This window comes from Bubalus kerabau, chromosome 1 (assembly GCF_029407905.1).
Source record: "Bubalus kerabau isolate K-KA32 ecotype Philippines breed swamp buffalo chromosome 1, PCC_UOA_SB_1v2, whole genome shotgun sequence".
NCBI lineage: Eukaryota > Metazoa > Chordata > Mammalia > Artiodactyla > Bovidae > Bubalus > Bubalus kerabau.
The window spans coordinates 62,209,977-62,234,215 of NC_073624.1; the positions used below are offsets into that span (position 1 = coordinate 62,209,977).

General features: G+C 40.6%; 1 protein-coding gene across 1 annotated transcript; it reads right to left on the reverse strand.

The window, feature by feature from the left end:
• Positions 1 to 203: 203 nt before the first annotated feature.
• Positions 204 to 23,235, reverse strand: TESPA1 (thymocyte expressed, positive selection associated 1). Its single transcript, XM_055570190.1, has 10 exons — positions 22,887 to 23,235; positions 21,657 to 21,699; positions 17,660 to 17,709; positions 16,734 to 16,787; positions 15,946 to 15,982; positions 15,571 to 15,669; positions 10,516 to 10,724; positions 7,937 to 8,742; positions 6,275 to 6,368; positions 204 to 445 (listed from the first exon to the last, which is right to left on the reverse strand). Exons 1-10 carry the CDS (start codon positions 23,047 to 23,049, stop codon positions 204 to 206), a joined length of 1,797 nt encoding a protein of 598 aa, XP_055426165.1. The 5' UTR covers positions 23,050 to 23,235.
• Positions 23,236 to 24,239: the final 1,004 nt, after the last annotated feature.

The window sequence follows — 24,239 nt, forward strand, 5'->3', positions numbered from 1 at the left end:
CCTCATTTAGTTTGAGCCTTTTGAGAGTATTCCAGTAGCACCCTTGTTTCTCAAATTTGATTATCCTTAAATCTACTAACTGCCCTAGGCAGTGTCAAAGCTTGAGAGAAAATTCTTTGTCCAAGTTACCACTGTTCATATATAGATCATGTATTCTAATACCCACATAGAAAAGCCAAAGTGCAGAGAAATGAAGCAACTGTTTAAGTTCTATCTCTGTGCATGTTGTTCATGACAGCATCAGGAGGAGAGTCCAAGTCTCTCACTCTTGTCTTCTGTCTGGTGTACCATCTTGCTTTTCTCTTATTGAAGTCAGGAGTTTGCAGGGCCAGGGAGCAGGAGCTGGATGTTGGAGGCTGTAGAGCCTCCTGTGAGAAGAGGTGGGAATTAGGCTCTTCTGTGAAGTCACTGCTGTCAGAGAATGTGCTGTGGTTGTGGTGAAAGCCTGCAATGGAAATTTAAAGAAACACATCACGCTTTTTTAAAAAAACTGAAGTATAGCTAATTTACAAATGTTGTGTTAGCCTCAGGTGTACAGCAGAGTAATGCAATTATATAAGTGCGTTTAGTTACTTAGTCGTGTACAACTCTTTGCAACACCATGGATTGTAGCCCACCAGGCTCCTCTATCTATTCATGGGGATTCTCCAGGCAAGAATACTGGAGTGGGTTGCCATGCCCTCCGCCAGGGAATCTTCCCAACCCAGGAATCAAACCCAGGTCTCCTGCATTGCAGGAGGATTCTTTACCACTGACTCACCAGGGAAGCCCACACAGATGAATTCTTTTTATTCTTTTACCTTATAGGTTATTACAAGATATTGAATATATTTCTCTGTGATATACAACAAGACCTTGTTGTTTATCTGTTTTATATATAGTATAGTGTGTATTGGGCTTCCCAGGTGGTGCTAGTGGTAAAGAATTTGCCTGCCAATGCAGGAGACACAAGAACTGGTTCAGTTCCTGGGTCGGGAAAATCCCTTGGAGTAGGAAATGACAACCCATTCCAGTATTCTTGCCCGGAAAATTCCATAGACAGATGAACTTGGCGGGCTACAGTCCATGAGGCTGCAAAGTCAAATACAACTGAGCCACTGAGCATACACACATAGTGTGTATCTGTTAATCCTAGACTCCTAAATTACCTCTCCTGCTCCTTCATTACTCCCTTTGGTAACCATAAGATTGCTTTCTATATCTGTGAGTTTGTTTCTGTTTTGTAAGTAAGTTTTTTTGTATCATTTTTAAGATTCCACATATAAGTGGTATCATATGATACTTGTCTTTCTCTTTCTGACTTATTTCAATTAGTATGATAATTTCTAGATCCATCCATGTTGCTGCAAATGTCATTATTTCATCCTTCTTAATGGCTGAGTGATATTTCACTGTGTATATATACTATATCTTTTTTATTTATTCATCTGTCCATGGATATTTAGGCTGCTTTCATGTTTTGGCTTCCCATGTGGCACTAGTGGTAAAGAACCTGCCTGTCACTGTAAGAGACATAAAAGATGCAGGTTCAATCCCCGGGTCAGGAAGATCCCCTGGAGAAAGAAATGGCAGCACACTCCAGTATTCTTGCCTGGAGAATCCCATGGACAGAGGAGCCTGTCTATGGTGCGTAGCATTGCAGAGAGTCAGACACAACTGAAGTGACTTAGCAGATACGCATGTTTTGACTATTGTAAGTAATGCCATTGGGGTGCATGAATTGTCTTGAATTAGAGTTTTCTCTGGGTATATGCCCAGAGGTAGGATTGCTTGATCATATGGTAATACTATTTTTAATTTTTAAAGGAACCTCCTTAGTGTTTTCCATAGCAGCTGCACCAATTTGCATTCCCACCAACAGTATAGGAGGGTTCCCTCTTATCCACACCCTCTACAGCATTTATTTGTACTTTTTGATGGTGGCCATTCTGACCCATGTGAGGTGATATCTCACTGTGGTTTTGATTTGCATTTCCCTAATAATTAGCAATGTTGAGCAGCTTTTTATGTCTTTGGAGAAATGTCTATTTAGGTCTTCTGCTCATTTTTGATTGGGTTGTTTGTCACATCATGCATCTTTGAGACAACTGTAGGCACTGGGTTGGTAGAAATTTCCATACCCTACCTGGGGAAATGTTTCTTGCTACTACAAGTGATCTTTAAAGTTATTTGCAGCAGCAGCAGAGACATCAAAGAATCATGTGACTTAGACTTTCTATTGAACTCAATGTTTAGAGTTATAAAACGTTTACCTATACTTTTATTCTTATTCTTTTGTATAGATTACTGAGCACTGCTGGAGAAAATGACAAAACCATTGCCAATCCATGTTCTGCAACTTGAGCTGAGCCCTAATGTTATTCACCAATTCAAATACTAATATATGTTTCTATTATTCTATTATTCTCCTTTCTCCATAGTGGTGATCTCAAACCTTTATGATCTTCCTCAGATTTCCTGCCTCACAATTTTATTGCTGACCTGACAGGAAAAAGGGAGAAAAGAGTAAGCATACATTTCTTGACCTCCTCTCCAGATGACCAATGTAACTAGTCACGCCTGTCCTTTTTCATTTCCTCTCATCTCAAAGATCCGTATCTTAGTCCCTGGCTGAACCCTCCAAAAGTGCTTTGGATCTCAGCTCATTCCCACTCTCCACTGACCTCACATCATCATTTCCCTACCCTCCTGAACCATGGTCCCCCACACTCTATTGATTCTTTTCCTCCAGCAAATATACATGCTTAAAACTTCATCATCCTAGGGGAAAAAAACACAAAACACTCCTTAGAGACTCTTGACCCTTTTATCTACTTTGCTTGCATAGTTTCCTATTCATTTTTAACATTAATATTATAAAGCTCTGTCACACAAATAAAAATACTCTTATCAAGTTTCCTAACCATTTTCTAGTGGAAAATCTAGTGGTATAGTTGCACAGTCTTTCCTACTAGATATTTTATGACATATGTTACTGAACACTACACCCCCCTTCTTGAAACATTATTTTTGTTGTTGTTGTTTTTCAGTCGCTCAGTCATGTCCAACGTTTTGTGGCCCTATGGACTGTAGCACGCCAGGCTTCCGTGTCCTTCACTATCTCCTAGAGCTTGCTCAAACTCATGTCCAGTGAGTCGGTGATGCCATCCAACCATCTCATCCTCTGTCGTCCCCTTCTCCTCCTGCCTTCAATCTTTCCCAGCATCAGGGTCTTTTATAATGAGTCAGCTCTTTGCATCAGGTGGCCAAAGTATTGGAGTTTCAGCTTCAGCATCAGTCCTTCCAATGAATATTCAGGGTTGATTTCCTTTCTAAAGTTACTGTGTTTCACTGAATCTGATAAGCTATTGTTTGTAAGGCTTATAATTATTTTCAAGGAGGCAAGTATATGTGTGTGTGTGTGTAGGACAAAACTGTATATCTTATAATTACATTGGTTGACAATGCCAATTGTTAGACCCATTCTATTTCAGACATATTCAAATACAGAAAAATGTACATCTTAGAATAAGTGAAATACAGCATCTCTAACCACAATAACTCCTACTATAATGAAATCCTATTACCCTAGCAGAAAATAGAATCTATTACTTATTTGAAATGTGTAACTCCTTAAAACTTCTTCTCTGGCAAAGCAATTCCAATCTTTCTGTATACCTGACTTCTAGCCAAAGATGGGACATGTTTGAGAGAGGAACTGATGTGCTGGGTATTTCATGAATTGTGTAGAAAAGTGTAGTCATATAGATTCTGCACAGCCTGCTTTGCTGGACATCTTGGCATTATTTTTTGCTTGTGTGAGGCTGACATCTGCTGGACAAATAACACTCGATCAGAGTTTTGTATTTTAGAGTAAATTAAAATTTTTGGCAGTGAAGCTTAGCTGTGGTGCATATACTCCACGTTTTCTATTTGAATTTGGTAAGTTTGGCAGTTAATTTTATTTTCAAATTTTGTATGCTGTGCTGAGTCTCAGTGAGCTTTAGAATGAGAGCTTGCCCTTGGGGCATCTTTAATATGTGAGGATAAAGCCCTTTAATTAAACTAGTTGTTCTTAACCCTCACCGGGTGCCAGAATCACTGTCTGTGATAGACTGTTTATAAACATGGCCACAACAACCCTCCCATTCCACATGCCTTTTCACAGTGTGACTTTGCCACTCCTATTAAAAAAGTAAAGTATGTTTTCCCTCCTTTTGAATCTAGATTGGCTTTGCAATTTAATTTGAGCAATAACATGTGGTTGAAGGGGCATTGTACAACTTACAACATATCCTTAAAAAGAGGCATTGCAACTTCAGTTTTTGCTGAACATTCTTCAGTTAAGACTACTGAAGAATGACTCAACCCCCATGGAGAGAGTACTTGGCTGACAGTAAGCACCATGATTTGGTCCAAGGTCAGCACCATTAGGGCGAGCCCACTTTTGACCAGATCCAGCCCAGTCAACTAGCCAAAAGCAGTTGCATAAGTGAAACCAGATGAGACAAGCAGAAGAATCCCCCCAGCAAACCCACAAAATAGAAATAATAAGTAAGTTTTTCTTTAAGTCACTACATTTTGGGTGGTTTATTATACAACAATAGATGATTGATATCACTAGGAAAACTTTTAAAGAAGAATAAACAATAATAATGCCCAAGTTCAAATCTAAGAGATTTATATTTAATTCTATTAGGTGGAATCCAGGAAATAAAATATATTTTTTTAAAAAAGCTTGCAAGATTGGGAATCACTGATCTAAATATTTTATGCCCATAATTAATTTTTCCTAAAATATCATCATCATCTACAGCAGCAACATCATAACAGTTACTCCAATAAATCACATTTCTTTCACATACTCCTTGAAAGGTTTCATAGGAACAAACAAAAGTTGATTTCTGCAAGATTACTGAGCTAGTACGAGGTAGGTTATTTGACTTCATAGCCTAAATTTTTTCAACTACACATAGTAGATTGCTGCTTCTGATATTTACCTCTTTTGTGAGTGACTGATAGCTACTAGTTATGTACCTGGAGATGAAGGTAATGGGCACAAGAGAAAATAAAGTGACTAGGGCCCTAAAACCACAGATAATTAGAGTTAAAGGAGTTAGTCTCATAAAGACCTTTGTGATTCAGGACCAGTAACAATGAAATTTCAGTGTTAATCAAAATTTTGGTTAACAACTGGTTAATAATCAACAATTTGATTAATATCAGACTAGGAAGTACAGTAAATAGTAATAAAACATCCAAAATGGAGGGAACCCCAAGCAAGATGATCCATTTACTTAATTCAAGAAAGATTTCAATTCTTACTCTTGCCATATTCTCTGTGGTCCTAGGGGACAGGCAGTTGTAGCACCAGGAGACTAATTTCTGCTTAGTTTAAATACAAATCTTTAGCTAAAATTAAAAAGAATAAAAAATACCTCTGAAAGAATTAATGCTTGAAATTCACATCTAGAGGAAAGACATTTTAGCTGCAGTAACTACCTATATAATATTAATGGTCCTTCTTTGAGGAGGGAAGGAAAGCTTATGTATACCTAACCCGAGCTGCAAGATGGACCTCATAGCTTAAATGAACACATTAAGGAATTTTGCCTCAGTCCTATGATTTAGGCCGATTAGAAAGCAGCTAAAAGCAGGTGCGAGGGTATAAATCTCCATGGTTGGTTTTCACCTGCTGCAAAACTACAATGCTTCTTAAACTTCAATGTGCAAGCAAATCACCTAAGGGTCTTAGTAAAATTCGATTCATCAGATCTAAGATGGGGAAGGGCTGGGATCCCACATTTCTAACAATATCCCAAGTGATGCTAAAACTGCTATTCTGTAGACTATATTTGAATATTAGGGTAATACAGAATTTTCTCCCCGGACAACAGTTTTCAGACTGTGATCACCAAACCAACCACATCAACATCACTTGAGAACATGTTAGAGATGCAGATTCCCAGGCCCTGTCCAGACCTATTCAATCAGAAACTCTGGCAGTGAGGACCCAGGCATCTGTAGTGCCTCAAGCCTTCCAGGGGATTTTGATGCTAAAGTCTGAGAATCACTGATTTACAGAAGTATTTATCCAGCCATAATAGAATCACCCTACCTAAGAGCTTAACAATGAAAAAATCAGTCCCTGGGCTCCATATCGATTAAATTAGAAGGCAGGATGTGGGACACTTCATTATGAGTATTTGTAAAAATTTCAACATGTGCTTGCAATGTGCGGCCCAGTTTGAGAACCAAGAGAGACAGAGAGAGATGAGAGATCCACTTCACTTACTTCTGGAGTCTTCACCAGCAAAAGTCTGGCAGAGGTGGTGATGTCCAGGTCTGCTGGGCCAGTGGCTCTTCTCCTCCTCACTGTTGCTTTGCACCTGTAACCAAGATCCCTGCAGAACTCAGTCAGTACCAGTGGCAGGGGAAAGTGCAGGACAGCAGGGGACTATAGGGGAAAGAGGCTGAGTGTACTTGAGAAACCTGGGCTCTTCTCTTGTGGTAGGAGCCTGGCAGTGAGGAAGGCAGGGCCAGCTCTACATTCAGTGAGAGGTGACACACATGCAAACAGGACTGCAAATCACCACGCTTCTCTTTGTGGCAAGGGTTTGAGGGATTTTCCTTGAGACTCTGGCACTTGATCATAGCACTGTCTATAGACCCAGGCAAGAGGAATCCCGAGTTTTAGAGAGCTCATGGGCTGAAGAATCAGTGGACCGAGAGAATGTGTCCACTTTGATATTGCACTACGCCTTCTAGACCATGCTCTGGATGCCCACAATCCCCTCCCCAAAGGCAACTCAATGGCCCAAAGCCTATTTCAGGGAAATGCATTGGTTTCGCCTGGTGTCTGTTCTCTCAAGGCTGGCCTTTTTCCTAGGGTATGCACTTCTAGGCCTGAATGATGACTGGTAGATGGTTATATGCATTGGTAGGGGGGTTGTGGGGGCTTCCCAGGTGGCGCTAGTGGTAAAGAACCCAACTGCCAATGCAGGAGATGTGAGAGATGCAGGTTCAAGCCGCAGGTCAGGAAGATCCCCTGGAGGAGGGCATGGCAACCCACTCCAGCATTCTTGCCTAGAGAATCCCATGGACAGAGGAGCCTGGTAGGCTACAGTCCATAGGGTCGCAAAGAGTCGGACATGACTGAAGTGACTTAGCATGCATGCACACATGCAGGGGTTTTGTGGCATTTGAATATGCCAGCTGGGGTGTTCACACATGGTGTGCAAAATCCCTTATGGTGCAGGACAGACATGGGTATGGGAAGAGAAAGAGATAGGCCAGGGCTGGGATGGCTCTGCCCATGCTGCCATGTTCTAGCACTGAAGTCCTAAGAGTGAGAATTCTAGATTTGAATCTGAACTTCTAGGTCTTCATGGTTATATACCTGCCAAGGTAGAAGAGATTTTATATAATTGTGTTTAGTCTAGTGTGTAACTGACCTCTATCTTTACTCTTGTGTGTCTACCCCACAGATGATAGGGGTAGGTGTGTTTGATGGGAAATTTCAGTGAAGATCAGCCTGGAAGAGGAATTAGAAAAATAGTGACAAAAACTGGGTGCTCTTAAGAAACTGGGTCTATTTCTCTTTCCCCTTCCTTCTATATTAATGTTGGTTGATCAGTTGTATCCGACTCTTTGCAACTCCATGGACTATAGCCCACCAGGCTCCTCTGTCCATGGAATTCTCCATGCAAGAATACTGGAGTGGGTAGCCATTCCCTTCTCCAGGGGATTTTCCCGACCTATGGATCAAACCCGGGACTCCAGCATTGCAGGCAGACTCTTTACCATCTGAGCCACCAGGGAACCCACTTTCAAAGGTTTCTGAATGTAATTCAAGACTTGGTATATCTGACAAGGAAGATATATTTTAACTCAAGAGCAGGAATCCAGAATTCACGGCCAGGAATGCCAACCTCTCCTTCACTTTCAACCCACTCACCTCCAAGTCCAAAGTGTCCTGCCACTGCTCAGTTAGAGATCGGTGCATTTCTGTTCTCTCTTGACTCTGTTTCCATTTCTGTTGGATGATGGACAAATCCAGTGATTTAACCTTCTTGCCCATGGGATTCTTCTGAAACAGACTCCTTCTTGCTCTGCTCTTTCTTATCCAGAAGGCATCATCCTTGACTGAATGGGCTTCCTTACTGGTGGCCTGTAGCCCCCACAGCTCTCTCTTTACCTGTGCAGAGTCTGTGTTCCACTGTATATCTGCTCTGGGCAGAGAATGTGAGCAACATGGTATTTTGAAGTCAGAATCCATAGTTTCTGAAGGTTCTTGCCATGTGGACATCCCCTGCTGTGTTTCTTCTTTAAGGCAGAGGACACATGGACAGGAAGAAGTAGGCAGTTTTGTACCCTTGAAAGGGGGCACGGGATCTCCCTGTGGGCCTGGTCCAAACCCAGAGTCTTGCTGGAGGACCAACTTCTCTCCTCTCACTCTGTCCATCACTTCCCACACCACCTGGTCTAAACTGTTTCTTTTGGGAGTATGGTCGGGTGGTGATAGCCTATCTCGTGGGCATGTGTACAGGCACATTTTGGATATGGCTTTCCGGAGGCGCTCTCTGGGTGAGTGAGGTTCAGGCTCTGGGGACAGAATCTTGATGGATGGCACATCAGTTGGGTTGCAATTCCAGAACATGTGGGATGGTGTGAACTTTTGGACAGGTGTCTTAGACACGTAGGAGTAGAGACAGAAGAAGGCATCTGCAGTGACGGCCAGTGTCTGCACTTGCTTAAACCTGCCTGAGTGCAAGGGATGAAGATGATGAGTCTAGGAGTCATCAGAAAATTACTTCTTGAATTTTTCCCTTCAATAGCTTTCCTAAAACTCAAAGTTCAGAAAGAAGATGCCAATTTCTCTACCAACATCTCTCCCATTTAGATTTCTTAGACCTAGGATTCCCTTTCTTGATTTTTTGACTCTTTATCACCAGTAGTCTAGAAATTAATTCTATACGGGATGAGAAACTTTTCCATATCTTGATTTAGCATATCCTTTCTGCTGTCAGTATACAATGGCCTCTATCACTATGTTTGCTTCTGCAGTCCCCAGCCTTTTTGGGACCAGAGACCAGTTCCATGGAAGACAATTTCTTCCACGGACTTGGGGTAGAGGGATGGCTTCAGGATGATTCAAGTGCAAACGTTTATTGTGCACTTTGTTTTTATTATTATTACATTAACTCCACCTTAGATCATCAGGCATTAGATCCCAGAGGTTGGGGACCCCTGCTTTAGATGACAAACATGACTAAAAAAGGCAAAACTAACATTGTGTTCTTAGTAGGAAAAATTTAGGGTTATGGAAATCTTCTCTGATAGAAGCAAATTTGAGAGATAACAATTACTAGGCAATGGACAAGGGTAGAGAAATCTAGATGGACTATGTTATTTCTAATAGACTTTGCTTCTCAATGTGTGGTCAGTAGTTCAGTAGCATTGGCATTACTTGGGAATCTCAGACTGTATCCCATGCATCTTAACAATATCCTTTCATAATTCATAGGCACATCCATGTTTGAAAAGCATGTGATAAACCATTTACCCATTAAACTGTAAGTGTCCTAAAGGCAAGATCATGTTCCTCTTGCCTAGCTGCTGTTCTTCCAGAATTTAACTTCTGTACCTGGCACATAAAATACATTCAACAAAAACATCTTTAACCTTTAAGGTGCATAAGAATCATATAAAGTGCTTGTGAAATAATTCACTGAAAATCCTTATTTCAGCAAGTGGAGCTCAGGAGTATAATTTACCAAATTTTGAAGTTGAATCTGGGACAAAGGATCTGAAACAACATTATCAGGAACACCATTATGATGGGGGTGGGTGGGCTGTAAAAGAATATTATTTGAAATATATTCTAACATACAGAATAAAATAGAGTCTTTCATCCCTCATCAAAGTAGAGAGGCCCTCTCATATCTTTCTTCAGTATGGAATTGGGACAACTTAAGTCATTGTTTCCCTAGATATGGTAAGATTATACATAACGATCACTGGTGTGCTTACTTAAATATTCCTGAGCCTTTCTTTCTGTGGAAGAAAAGCCAATGAATATGAATGCTTTATAAACTCCTGCACAATTTAACATAATTAACAGAACTGCTGTCCTAAATGGAAATTGTATTAATGTAATGGTTATAAATGGGAAACATTCACTAATTCCAACTGAGATAGAAAATGGTGATAAGATTTAAAGACACCAGTCCAATTTGATTCAGTGAAAAGAGAGAAGATCTAAAAGAAAGTCACTGTGATACCAAACTAATACAGTTATGTAAAGTTTAAAAATAAAATAAAATTTAAAAAAAAAAAAAAAGAAAACTCGTCAGAGAGAGAAGCAGAACTCAAAGTTCTCCATTCACTTAAGACAACATAGGAAGAAACAGACACAAGAGACAAAGGGTCCAGAGAAGCTAACCAAGAGAAAGTTGGATTTAGAGCCATTGATCCCTGTTATGACTGTCTGGAGGTTGAGAGAGAAGTAGAGCATGGGTCTGTGCTAACACTCACTGGCCAGCATGAGGCAAGGGTCTTCCATCTCAATCCTCCGCACCTGGGACTTCAGGAAGAGCTGGAAATCAATGCCTTTGGCTTGAGAGGGGGTGGTGAAAAATCGAGCAGGGATTCGAGAAGTGTCTTTGTGGTCCTCCTGACCAAAGCCCAGGCTGAAAAGGACATCTTCCGCATCTTCTTGCACCTTGTCCAGAATCTCTGAGATGCTGAAAAGTGGGGGTTTGGGTAAACACAGGAAGCTTTGAGAAGCAGGGTAATCCAGACTATCTAATAAAAGTGTCAGGACACTGAGATATCTTTCTGGCCATTTCTCTATCTACCACTGCAACCCAGAAAAACTTTCACTTCTCTGAATCTAAATTCTCTGTCTGAAACCTGGGAATTACAATCTGGCCTTGGTTTAAAAATTGAACATGATTCTATTAGAGTACTTCAAATGACTGATTAAAATGATTACAGATGAATGAAAATTTGCTATGAGAGGGATCTGAAAAACCAAAATCAGTATAGTTGCAAAATGATCTGTGGTTGTGTTATTAACCAGTCAGTTCCCATTTGCTATATGATATAGCTGGCTTTTGCCAAGTGCTTTGTCACTTGCTTACCAGCTTGCACCAGTGGTTGGTGGAACAACCAGGCAATAAGTGTGTAAGCAACATAGAACTCATTTTATTCTCACCTTGAGGATAAAATTTTATCAATACAGCTGTGATAGGTAGGCCTGTTTGTAGCACAATTTCAGGATAGAATCCCTGCATCTGTAGATCAAACACTTTCTGTCTCCAACCACCATCTCTGTGCAAATCGTTGCAGTACCAGGCTGGTGACACAAGAGCTCACTAACAGTACATTCCAAACATCAGTGAGAGTAGGGGAGCTGTGAATTATTTGAGGCTTTGACTAATCACTGTTAATCTCTTCGGAAAGGATGCCGGTGTTCCAAACTGAAATCATCTTGTTTAAGTAAAAGCTGGATAATTGGAATCCCTGGCTCTATTCTTGTGTGTTCCTCCTAACTGCTAATTTCATCTCCATGATCCCGAGTTTCCTTATCTGAATTGTCCTCATAAGACTAGATCCCTGAGGAGGAAGGAGATCAAGGCGGCAAAGAAGGAAGATGCTGAGCTCATTGCCCTCAGTGAACACACCAAAACATACATCCACATGAGGAGCAGTTCTTGCTGAAAACAAACTGGATGGAGACTGGCAGAAAGACTCTTCTACAACTAAGGCTATAAAGAATGATCTACACGGAAGTGGGTAGGAAGAGAAGAGAAACGATCAGGTCAGGATCTGTATCCCTAGGAAGGGACACAGAGGAGAAGGGAGGTCCCAGAGGCTCAGAGATCCTCCCTGGGGAATGGATGGTTCAAACCACAAATTGGGCACCATAGCCCTCGAGTCTGATGCTGGGCAGAGGAGTCCCATTCACTAGCTTGAAAACCAGTAGGACTAACAGGAGGGCAGTAAGAACTGTGCTTGCAAAGATTATGCACACACTTGCTTACTCCTGAAACAGGGATGAGGAAGCAGATTCAATGTGTCTAGGGCTCTGGCCAGCTTCCTGAAACCTACACCGAGCATCACTCCAACTCTTCTCACTCGCTAGTGCAGTGCTCCACTAGGGTGGAGGCCACCATTTGTGAAGACAGTGTGTAGCTGTGGGGGATGGAGCTGGCTTGGACCTGGCACTACATCTGAAAGGGGTGATGGCAGCCGTTACTGTTGCTCCCAGAGGAGGCGGATCAAGAACGGGCTGAAACTCTAACTGAATGTGCCAGAATTTCTCCAGAGTGTGCTCTAGCCTGCATTGGGTACCTGCTCTGGCCCTTCTTGCTCTAGCACTGTTCCCCTCCAGGGCAAAGGTACCAAAGCTGGGATGGGGGAGACCACACACTAAAAGAGAAGGGAACCAGCTCAGACCTGACCCTCAGGAATCCTGCTCCAAAAACTTAGGACACAATCTTGCCCTGAATAGGGAACTGTCAGTCACTGAGCACGGAAGCCCTGGCTCACACCTAACTTTGGCTCTAGCCAATGCCCTCACCCCCGATCTCTAGCTGCACTTTCCACTAAGGTGATAGTTCCCAGCACACTCTGGGGGAAGATGTGACTTGTGCTCATTTCAGATACAGCTCTTTTATAAAGCTAGTCATCAAAGCAGTATGCTACTGGCACAAAAACAGACATACAGATCAATGGAACAGAACAGAGCCCAGAAATACACCCATGCATGTATAGTCTAGTAATCTATGATAAAGGGGGAAAGAATATACAATGGGGAAAAAAGACAGTTTCTTCAACAAATGCTGCTGGGAAAACTGGACAGCTGCATGTAAAAGAATGAAATTAGAACATTTTCCTACCCCATATAAAAAATAAACTCAAAATGGATAAAGACAGTTCTATAAGAACAGAAACCACAAAACTCCTAGAAGAAAACACAGGCAGAACACTCTTGAACATAAATCACAGTAAAGTTTTTTTTTGATCTGTCTCATAAGGCAAAGGAAACAAAAGCAAAAAAGAACAAATGGGACCTGATTAAACTGAAAACATTTTGCACAGCAAAGGAAATCATTTACAAAATGAAAAGAAAACCTACTGAATGGGAGAAAATATTTTCAAATGATATGACTGATAATAAGTTAATATAAAATGAATACATAGCTCATACAACTCATATCAAAAAATTAAAGAGCCTAATTAGAAAATGGGCAGAAGACCTGAATAGATATTTTCCCAAAGAAGACATATGGATGGCCAATAGGCACGAAAAGATGTTCATCATTGCTAATGATTAGAGAACTAAAAATCAAAACTACACCTCACACTGGTCAGAATGGCCATCATCAAAAAGTCTACAAACAATACATGCTGGAGAGGGTATGGAGAAAAGGGAACTTTCTCGCACTGTTGGTGGGAATATAAATGAACACAACCACTATGGAGAACAGTATGGAGATTCCTTAAAAAGCTAGGAATAAAATTATCATATGACCCAACAATCTGCTACTCGGCATTTATCCTGAGGAAACCATAGTTGAAAAAGACACATGTACCCAAAGGCTCATTGCAGCACTGTTTACAATAGCTAGGACATGGAAGCAACCTAGATGTCCATCAACAGACGAATGGGTAAAGAAGTTGTGGTATATATAGAGATACCCTAACCCTAACTCTAACTCTAACCCTAACAACTATAGGCTAGTTGTGGTATATATATATATATATAGTGGAATATTACTAAGCCATAAAAGGAATGCATTTGAGTCAGTTCTAATGAAGTGGATGAACCTGAAGCCTATTATACAGAATGAAGTAAGTCAAAAAGAGAAAAAAATGTATTAACACACACACACACATGCACACACACACACACACATATATATGGAACCTATTGGCAGAGCAGCAATGGAGATGTAGACATAGAGAACAAATTTGTGGACACAGGGCAAGAAGAGGGTGGAACGAACTGAGGGAGTAGCATGGAAATACGTACATTACCATACGTAAAATAGCCAATGAGAATTTGCTCTAAATCAAAAGGAGCTCAAACCTGGCGCCCTGTGACAACTTAGAGGGGTGGGATCGGGTGGGAGGGAGGTTCAAGAGGCGGGGCGTATACCAATGGCCGATTCATGCTGATGTGTGGCAGGAACCAACACAATATTGTAAAGCAATTATCCTCTAATTAAGAATGAATAAATTAAAAACCAGAAAATCAAGGGAAAAATGATGTGGTATATATTAGCCATAAAAAAGATTGAAATAAAACCATTTGCAGCAACACAGATCTAGAAATTATTATACTAAGTGAAGTAAGTCAGAGAAAGATAAATATCATATGATATTTCTTACATGTGGAATCCAAAAAAAATGATACAAATGAACTTATTTACAAAATAGAAATAGACTCACAGACATAGAAAACAAGCTTATGGTTACCAAAGGGGATAGCAAGGGATGAGAGATAAGTTAGGAGTTTGGGATTAACACATATATGCTACTATATATACAATGGGTAAACACTAAGGACCTACTGTACAACATAGGACATTATACTCAATATCTTGTAATAACCTATAATAGAAAAGAATCTGAATAAGAATATATATATATATATATATATATATATATATATATATATATATCACTTTGCGGTACATTTGAAGCATTGTAAATCAAATGTACTTCAAAAAAAATTTTATTTTAAATGCAGACATTTGAGTCTCACCCCCAGAGATTCCATGTTAACTGAATTGGGGTGTAGGGCTCAGTGAGTACAAATCACTAAAAATAGTAAATAAGCTAATAAGTCTGCGAACCAGGTTTGAGATTCAAACTTTGACTCCAAATTCCAAACAATTTTTATAATAGCACACTAGTTCTCATCATTTTCCACCTTGTTTTAGAGTTATTGGTGTGTATTTTTTTTTCACCCTATAGAATTGTTGAGCTCCTTCAGGCAAACTTTTTATCTGCTTGATTTTCAAATTCCATACAGTCATTGCCTGGCCTGCATTTGGAGATACAAAATTGCTTGAATGAATCAATATTTTATCACCTCAATTGATCAATCAATTAATGGATACACTTATTGATTTTTTTTTTTTTAATAATTTGATTGTTTTGTTGTTGTTCAGTCACTAAGTCATGTCCAACTCTTTGCAACCCATGGACTGCAGCATGCCAGGCTTCCCTGTCCTTCACTATCTCTGAGAGTTTGCTGAAATTGATATCCAACTGATTGTTTACTGAGAACTTATTATAAGTCCTGGAAATGTGATTGGACCAATATTACACTTCCTGGGGTACAAAGTTCAGGGGAGGAGACACCTGTATTTTACACACAGCAACCAGCTCTGAGTAGTAGATATCTGTGCATCCCTGCTATTCTTGAAGCACGCTGTCACCCTTGTCAAGTATGTGACTGCATAAAAGCACTAGTAATAATATATCCCAGAAAAAAACTGGCAATGGTTCTAAGTTCCAGTCTCTTCTGCCTCTCATCTTCCCTGACCTTATAACCCTGCCAAACTTGGTACCTACCTTGAACTAGTCTTGTTGGTCCCACCAGTCATGCTGCTGGAAGCCAAACTGCAGCCAAGATCTAGTAGCTGTCCGGGCCGGGATGTCTCCAGGAAGCTCCTGCAGGGATCAATGCTAAGACACACTAATCTTGTGAGCAATCAGTCTGTACTCTGGCTTCTAGACATGCCCTGCAGGGCACAGTCACTCCCTGCTGGGTATGTTTGAACCATCTACTGTAAAAACTGAATCTATGGTCTCATTTCTGGTTGGAAATTTCACTCTCTATTGTGAAACTGCAGCTCTTTGTTTTTAATCTCTTGGACTCTGACACCCACCCCAGTTCAGTAGCTCCTGAAGGAGATATCACTCAGCCTGGCTGAAACTAACACTTACCTGGAGTAGAGTTTGCTGCTGGCGGCCAACAGTGTGGCTGGACAAGTAACAGAAAGACAAAGTTAGAAGGGGAAAGGAAAATCATCTGAGCTGCCCCTCTGAACTGAAACCTCGGCCCCTTCTGTTCCTCTCTGCTACTACTACAGGCCCATAAACCCTATGAACCCTTTTCTTTAGGAAAGTATATGAAGATTATCAAACATAGACCTGGAAGGGGGACAAACATGGTAGACAAAAACTGGCCCCGTGTCTCCGAACTTCTGAACCATGCCTGGTGTCCAGACAAGAGTTTCTCTGTCCTGAGGAAGACAGAGTCATTCAGGCCCCCAGGCTAGTGTTCCTATCTCACCACATGGGTCTCTAAGGGTCCCAGAAGACGCAGGTGGGTTGATGTACCTCCATCCTTCATTTCAGCCTTTATCTTCCTCCAATGTAATATCTCTCTTACACCCAGTACTCAGGCTGCTTGGGTCTTCTATATAGAAAACCATTTCAAAGATGTCTGGGCAGCCAACTTTATGGTGATTTTATGTATTATCTTCCTAGGGGCCAAAGGAAAGCTCCAATGATGAACCAGTAAATGTCTTGATAGGATGGTGAGCAGACATTTCTGGGCATGTGATGCTTTCTGAGTTTTCCATTAGATCATATGGGATTGCTCTTTCCCTGCAGAGAAGATGCCAGGGATGGGCTGCTTCTTTCTGCAGTTCTCCCCTTCCAGTCTATCTTCATTCATCTAGTGGATAGCTGCTTCTTCAATCCCAACCTCAGAGAGCTGTGCCACTTACCCTCTGCTCCAAGGCTCAAGTCATCTTCAAAGCTGGTTCCATGGCTGGGGCACCCTATTAAATAATGAGTCAAGGGCTGCAGAAAATCAGGCTTGGACTCACACACATGCTCACACACTTATATACACATCTACAACCACACAATCACATCACACATCCACACATTTGCACAACAACCCCAGCCATACATATACTGAAATTACATTCATAATTCTGATTAAAAATAATCATGTAATTTTTTTTTGTTTTATAAAATTACCTATAATTAATCTGTCCCCAAATCACATAGTCATGTACACAGTCCTTTATCAAAGAATTAGCACATGGAGGTATGCACTCAGACACATAAACATACATACACAGACACACACATTTTATAAAGCTCTTTTTCCATAGCAGTGATTATTAGCTGCTGCTGCTGTTGCTAAGTTGATTCAGTCGTGTCTGACTCTGTGAGACCCCAGAGACAGCAGCCCACCAGGCTCCCCTGTCTCTGGGATTCTCCAGGCAAGAACACTGGAGTGGGCTGCCATTTCCTTCTCCAATGCATGAAAGTAAAAAGTAAAAGTGAAGTCGGTCAGTCGTATCCGACTCTTCGTGACCCCATGGACTGCAGCCTACCAGGCTACTCCGTCCATGGGATTTTCCAGGCAAGAGTACTGGAGTGGATTGCCATTGCCTTCTCCGATTATTAGCTGAGCAACCACTAACAGAAGATAACCTTTGAGGACTAGTCAGCCTGTGGGCTCTCAGCCAACACTATCTTCTGGGCCTCCTGGATTGCCTTATGACCATTAATAGGTGTTCTGCAGGCAGTGAAAGGATAGCATCATATGCACTCATATGCATGTGCATGTACACATACGCAGTGATGTCACTGTCTAAGGTAGATGAACAGGAGAAGAAAGAATAGAGCCTCTACTTACCATTGTAGTTCAACTGTCCTGCTTCCTCAAAAAACCCTTCTTCAGAGTATCTAAAAACCAAAAAGAAACACAGGTTGAAATCACTACATTTTCAAAGGGGCTTTTCTTCAAATATCTCCCACAAGTTTGTATAATTTTCTAATGAGAGTCAGTAGTATTTAAATCACTTTTATGTTGAAGAAAATGGAGAGTGATGATTTGACTGACAAATCCATAGAGGTAGTCAGCAGGCCCCATATTTTAAATTGGGCTGCCATCTATGGGGTTGCACAGAGTCGGAAACGACTGAAGCGACTTAGCAGCAGCAGCCGCAGCAGCAGCAGCCATCGTGCTGACCACAGTGCCCCAAGTCAGCTTAGCAATAATTCTTTAGAAGCTAGGAAAGAAAGAATATGGAAACAAAACTGGAGAAATCTATTTACAGAAGCAGGGGTTTGAGTGCCATAAACTTTCATTACAAATGCAAATATTGAGACTAAGAAAAAATCTTTTAGGAGATTTTTTAAATCATCTTATTTACCCACCTCTCCTTCCTTTCCTCTGAGCTCCTTTCTTGGTGAATATCATGTCTTTCAGGAAGCAGTCGGAACAGCATTTTGGTTAAAGATTATGTTTCTACATTTTGAGATATGTGCTTTATCAAACATTCACTATCTCCACAAGAACAGATGGAAGTCAGCATACACGGTAGTGAGAAACAGCTTAAACAAGGAAGAGATTCACTGTCTGAAGCAAGTGAATGAAGTTGTCGATGAAAAAGCTTTGAATGGGTAACAGAGTACCTGGATTCCAGTCCTGGCTCCTTGCTGCTGCTATGTTCTCAAATGTATTAAGTAAGGGGATTTAGAGGCCTAGATATTATCATTTTCTAAGTTCACTTTGAGCACTGATGTGTTGTGAGTTTTATAGTTGGCTTTCCTGAAAGTTTTAAAAATGGAAGTTGCACATGATGCTTTGAATATAATCTCAAATGGAGGCTGGAATAGAGGAGAGTTGCTAAAGCAAGTTAACAGGGAAACTGACTGGAAAGCAGCCACTGGGGCTGTTCTTAAATAAGTCTTCTTTATTCAGTGATCCAGGCAAGTCTCAGGCTATCAGAGTTTCAGTTCATGAAATGTTTTGTAATGAAAATGGGCTTACAGACACTGTAGAACAAACTTTGCTTAATTTTACAAAATAAATCACTATATATTACTGGTACTTTTCTTTAAATAGTGAAAAAATCAACAATACTTTCTAAAATCTGTATTTTTACATGTCCTTATAAGAAAAACATCAATGTGTGTTATAAAATGTAGAATTATACTCAAGGTAATTAAGAATGGGTAACTCTAATAAACACAATTAGAACTACAAATATATGCTTTTCTTCCTAATATATAATTGCATAAAAACATATAATACAACAAACATGTGTTAGTACATAGAACATCACAAATACTAGTATAAATTAATATTTCCTACTACTATTATGGTAGCTAATGCAGTCAACTACTAGAATGACAAGATCTACTGTTCCACTTAATGCTTGTGCTGTCAGAACACAGTAATGCACTACTAAAGCCCACTATTAATATGACTACAATAAAACACACTATTGTTGCATTTCTTGGTATGCCATCAATGTAAATGCCTGTATATAGTCACCAAAAGAAATAATATATATAATAACCCAGAAACAGGAGACTCCCAAATCTCTAGTTATTGTAAAGTGGATTATTTGCATGATGGATAGATAGACAGGGCTACACAATTAAAAAGAAGGACCTAATGCTGGATGAAAATTCATGGATGAACATTGCAAATTTAAGGCTGAACAAAAGAAGAACACATAAAAAAGTGCATATAGTATGATTGCCTTTATATAAAGTTTAAAAAGTACAAAACTTATCTATGATGCTACAAGTCAGGGTACTGGTTACCCTTGGAAGTAGGGCAGTGAATGGAAGGGGACAAAAGGGGCTTCTGGAGCGCGGGCAATGTTTCACTCCAGATTTTTCAGATTTCATCACTCTATTCCCTTTGAGAAAATTCACTGAACCATATACTTAATCCTCACTTATTTTTCAGTAAATATTCTATACTTCAATGTGATTTATATTGCTCTTATTTTAACAGGTTTTTTTTTTTTGAGGTACAATTGATATACAAGGAACAGCACATATTTAACATGTGTAACTTGATAAGCTTGGACATATGTAAACACTTGTGATACCATCCATCACCAATCGAGAAAACAGACATATCCAACAATTCCCAGGGTATCTTCATTTCCCTTTGACTTTTTTTTTGAAATAAGAACACTTAACATGAGATCTACCCTCTAAACAAATTTTGAAGTGCCCGATACCATATTGTTAACTGCAGGCACTACGTTGTAAAGCACTGGTCACTAGAATGTATTCATCTACCATAGCTGGAACTTATATTCATTGAGTTGTACAATTTATATTAAAAAGAAAAATTCTACTGATGTGTATACTATACTTCAATAAAATTTACATTAAAATCCCACTGATAAAATTCCTTATTTGTCCAAAACAAAATTTGGTAACACAAAATTTGTTGGGTGCACACCCTTTGCTTCTATTTTCTAGTTGTGCTCTAGTAGGCATTTCTATAGTCTATATATGAAGACCAGCTCAGGCTGACCCTTGCTTTTCTTTGCGTATGTGGGATACACAACAGAAGTATGGACAAAAGCCTGGATCTGTTGATGTCTTCTCACGGAGAATGATGGTCTGACATTTCACAGCCCTCGTCCAAGTCCCAGGCCTTTCATGAGTTGTTGCTTAGGACATAAAATCAATGACTAGAGACTAAATCCAGAGTTTGCTCCTCTCTATATTTGCATTGAAAGGTCCCTTAGCATCATTTCATTCTGACATAGAAGGGCCAAGTTACTGCTCTTCCTATATACTGAATTCATAAACAAAGAGTACAAAGGAGTATTGAACTCTGGGAAGCATTTTAAATCCTGGGACAGTTCTTACACACCCAAACCTGCAAGCATTCCCATTAACATCATCCCTTTAATTCCCTGTATTTTGATTACCCTTAATTGACTTTTGAAGTAAAAAAATTTTGAACTAGATTATGACAATCAATAAAGACAATATGTTTAATAAACAACAACAAACAAAACAAAATAAATCCTTCCTGGCCTTACCTGCCAGGGTAGAGTTAAAATAAACAACCTTGGATTATGCAGTGCTATTTATTTCCTACCAAATCAACCAGGATGGGCTTATTTTTATCTTAATAAATGAGTTTAGATGAAAGGCTATATCAAGCTAGAGACATTTCTGGAGAGGAAATAAAGAGCAGGCAGTAGATTTTAAGTTCTGAGAATTCATTATCACACAAGTGATCACACTTAAACAGGTCACAGAAGCTTTCCCTCCGTGTCTGAGTAGACTGAGCCTAAAATGGGACAGCCTGTTGGGGGTGTGGGGCCTCAAATTTTAAGAGTTTCTCAGGAAAGAAATACTACAATCTGTCTTGAAGTACCTATTCCACTTAGTCAATGCTTTGAATAACTAGGGTAAATGCTTAGCCCTTCCTGTGTTCTGTTGTAGAAATAAACAATATAGTGATTCATAATAATGAATTGCTCTGATCATAAGAACAGTTAGGTTTTTAACTCCTCTTCTGTCACGCAGTGTAAGACTTTCATCCAAAGGTAAAAGCAATGGAGCAGGGGTCTGGAATTTAGCCGTCATTCACTATGGCTGCCAATTTCCATCCTTCTTGGTTTTAGACCAGATCCAGTCTGTGTTTCCAGACCTTCACCCTAACTTAGTCTCAGCCCAGAGAGGCACTTGACTCACAGCCCTAACCCCCACACTCACCCAATTCTTTACAGACCCCTCTCACTCATTTCAACCTCACTTCTAATTATTAGGCCCAATTAAAACTTATGTCCCTGTCTTTGAGTCCTCCAGTCAGGACACCCAACCACCAACCATGCTCAACACACCACTTTGCTGGCACTTACCCACAATCTTGCAGCCAGTCTTCAATCTTATTGATTGGATTTCCTAGAAAAGTCAGATATCGGATCACTGTGGGGACTGAAGGATATCAGACTTCCTCCCTGGAACTCAACCTGTTCCACAAATTTATCCTTATTCAAGCCACCTCATGAACCCTTTTTATTCCCATAAAACTTTCCCTTAAGATACAAGAGTGATATACCCATGTAAAAAAACAGTGGACATCTCTTTTCTCTTGGCCTCTGGGCCCCCTTTCTCCCAGAAACTTGGGAAATACCCCAAGGTTTGGGAGCAGGGGTAGATTATTCTGTTTAAAGAAAAAAGAAAGAAAAAACAAGAAAAACCAGCACAATTTTGCTTTTGTCCTTTTTTGTTTCCTATTAAATAAGCAAGGGTAGGCGTATTTACATAAGATTTATTTTTTATTTTTCAATCATGTCTGTAGCATCATTTGAAACTCCAAGAAGTTCTGAGAGGCATGTGGAAAAGGTAATATTACTATTTCAGGTACTAATACTTCAATTAGACAAGTATGTTCTAGACGGGTGAGTGACTTGCCAAAGGTCACATCAGCAACTGAGCAGCAGCCAGAGTCCAGGCACCAAGATTGAGTGTAGCTTTGTCACACATTCAAGATAGAAACACTCCAAACATTCACAGAGATACCTGGCCTGGGGTCCTCACAACTACTCAAGACGACGCAAAAGTGCGCCTCTTCCTCTTTCTCAATCTTATGCCCTTTCTTTTGTACACAATTCATACCTTACGTTACTGTCTTTATGGTCTTCCCTTTAGCTCATTTAACCCAGTCAAAATGAGCCACATGGAGTGAGAGTGAAAGCTGCTCAGTTGTGTCGGACTCTTTGCAACTCCATGGACTATACAGTTTGTGGAGTTCTCCAGGCCAGAACACTGGAGAGGGTAGCCTTTCCCTTTTCCAGAGATCTTCCTAACCCAAGGAACAAACCCAGGCCTCCCTCACTTCAGGCAGATTCTTTACCAGCTGAGCCGCAAGGGAAGCCCAAGAATACTGGAGTGGGTAGCCTCTCCCTTCTCCAGGGGATCTTCCCAACCCAGGATTCGAACCGGGAGCTCCTGCATTGCAGGCAGATTCTTTACCAACCAAGCTATCAGGGAGGAAACCGGGGACCCCCTGCCCTCACGGCAGACCTGGGCATCTGCCACATATTCCCTATCTCAAGACAATATGCCTCTCTGTTTGGCCTCCTTACCTTCCTGGAAAACGTCATCCAGGCCAGAGGGCTCGGCATCTGGGACATTCTGTAGGGCCGCTGCAGCCTCTTCCTCCAGGACCTGGGTCTGCCAGTGCCGGCTCTGACGGAGCCAGGCCCTGCGTCTCTCCCAGGATGTGGGGCTCAGCACAGAGCCCTCCATGGCGCCGATTCAGACTTCAGGGCCTCTAGCCACAGAGATGCTATCCTGAGAGTTGGAACACAGTGATACACCATCATCCTGTGTTCAGAATCCACCACCCCCAGGGTTGCCTCCACATTTTCCCAGCTCTGCACAAAGGAGCATAACCCTCTGCCTATTCAGGAGCTGGGAGGAGATGTCTGGTTCTTCAAAGAAAAAAAAAGGAATGCTCTGAACAACCTAAACACCAGGGCAATTTCAGATTTCTTCAAATCTGAAAACTTGAAACATCGTATGATTTAAGGGACAACGAGAAAGGGCTGCCTCTCATGATAGGTTAGCTGCCGTATTAGAAAACATTTTCTTTAATTCTTAAGAATTTTGTCTCCCAGAATATTCCATTGAAATGAAAATATCTTTAAATTTGCAATGTGTAAATTTCACTTTATTTGATCTTCATAAAGATATATGAAAGGGGAAAAATTAGATCTCAAAGGTTAAACCAATTTTCTAAAGGTCTCACAACCAGGATGTCACTCTAACTAGTCATTCTGGGCTTGTTTTGTTTCCTGTTTAAAATAGGATTTCTCTGGGGGAAATAGGGGTGGGAGAATCCCATAATAAAAACAACACGGAGACACTGTTGTTATTGTTGTTGTTCAGTCACTAAGTCATGTCCAACTCTTTGTGACCCCATGGACTGTAGCACACCAGGCTTCCCTGTCCTTCACTGTCTCCTGGAGTTTGCTCAAATTCATGTCCATTGAGTTGGTGATTCAGCCCAATAATCTCATCTGCTGTCACCCTCTTCTCCTTTTTCCTTCAGCCTTTCCCAGCATCAGGGTCTTTTCTATTGAGTTGGCTCTTCACATCGAGCGGCCAAAGTATTGGAGCTTCAATTTCAGCATCAGTTTTTCAATGAATATTCAAGGTTGATTTCATTTAATGTTGACCAGTTTGATCTCCTTGAAGTCCAAGGGACTCGCAAAGCTCTTCTCCAGCACCATGGTTCAAAAGCATCAATTCATTGGTGCACAGCCTTCTTCATGGTCCAACTCTCACACCCATACACGACTACTGGAAAAACCATAGCTTTGACTATACGGACCTTTGTTAGCATAAAAGTGTCTCTGCTTTTTAATATACTATCTATGTTTGTCATACTTTCCTTCCAACAAGCAAGCATCTTTTAATTTCATGGCTGCAGTCAC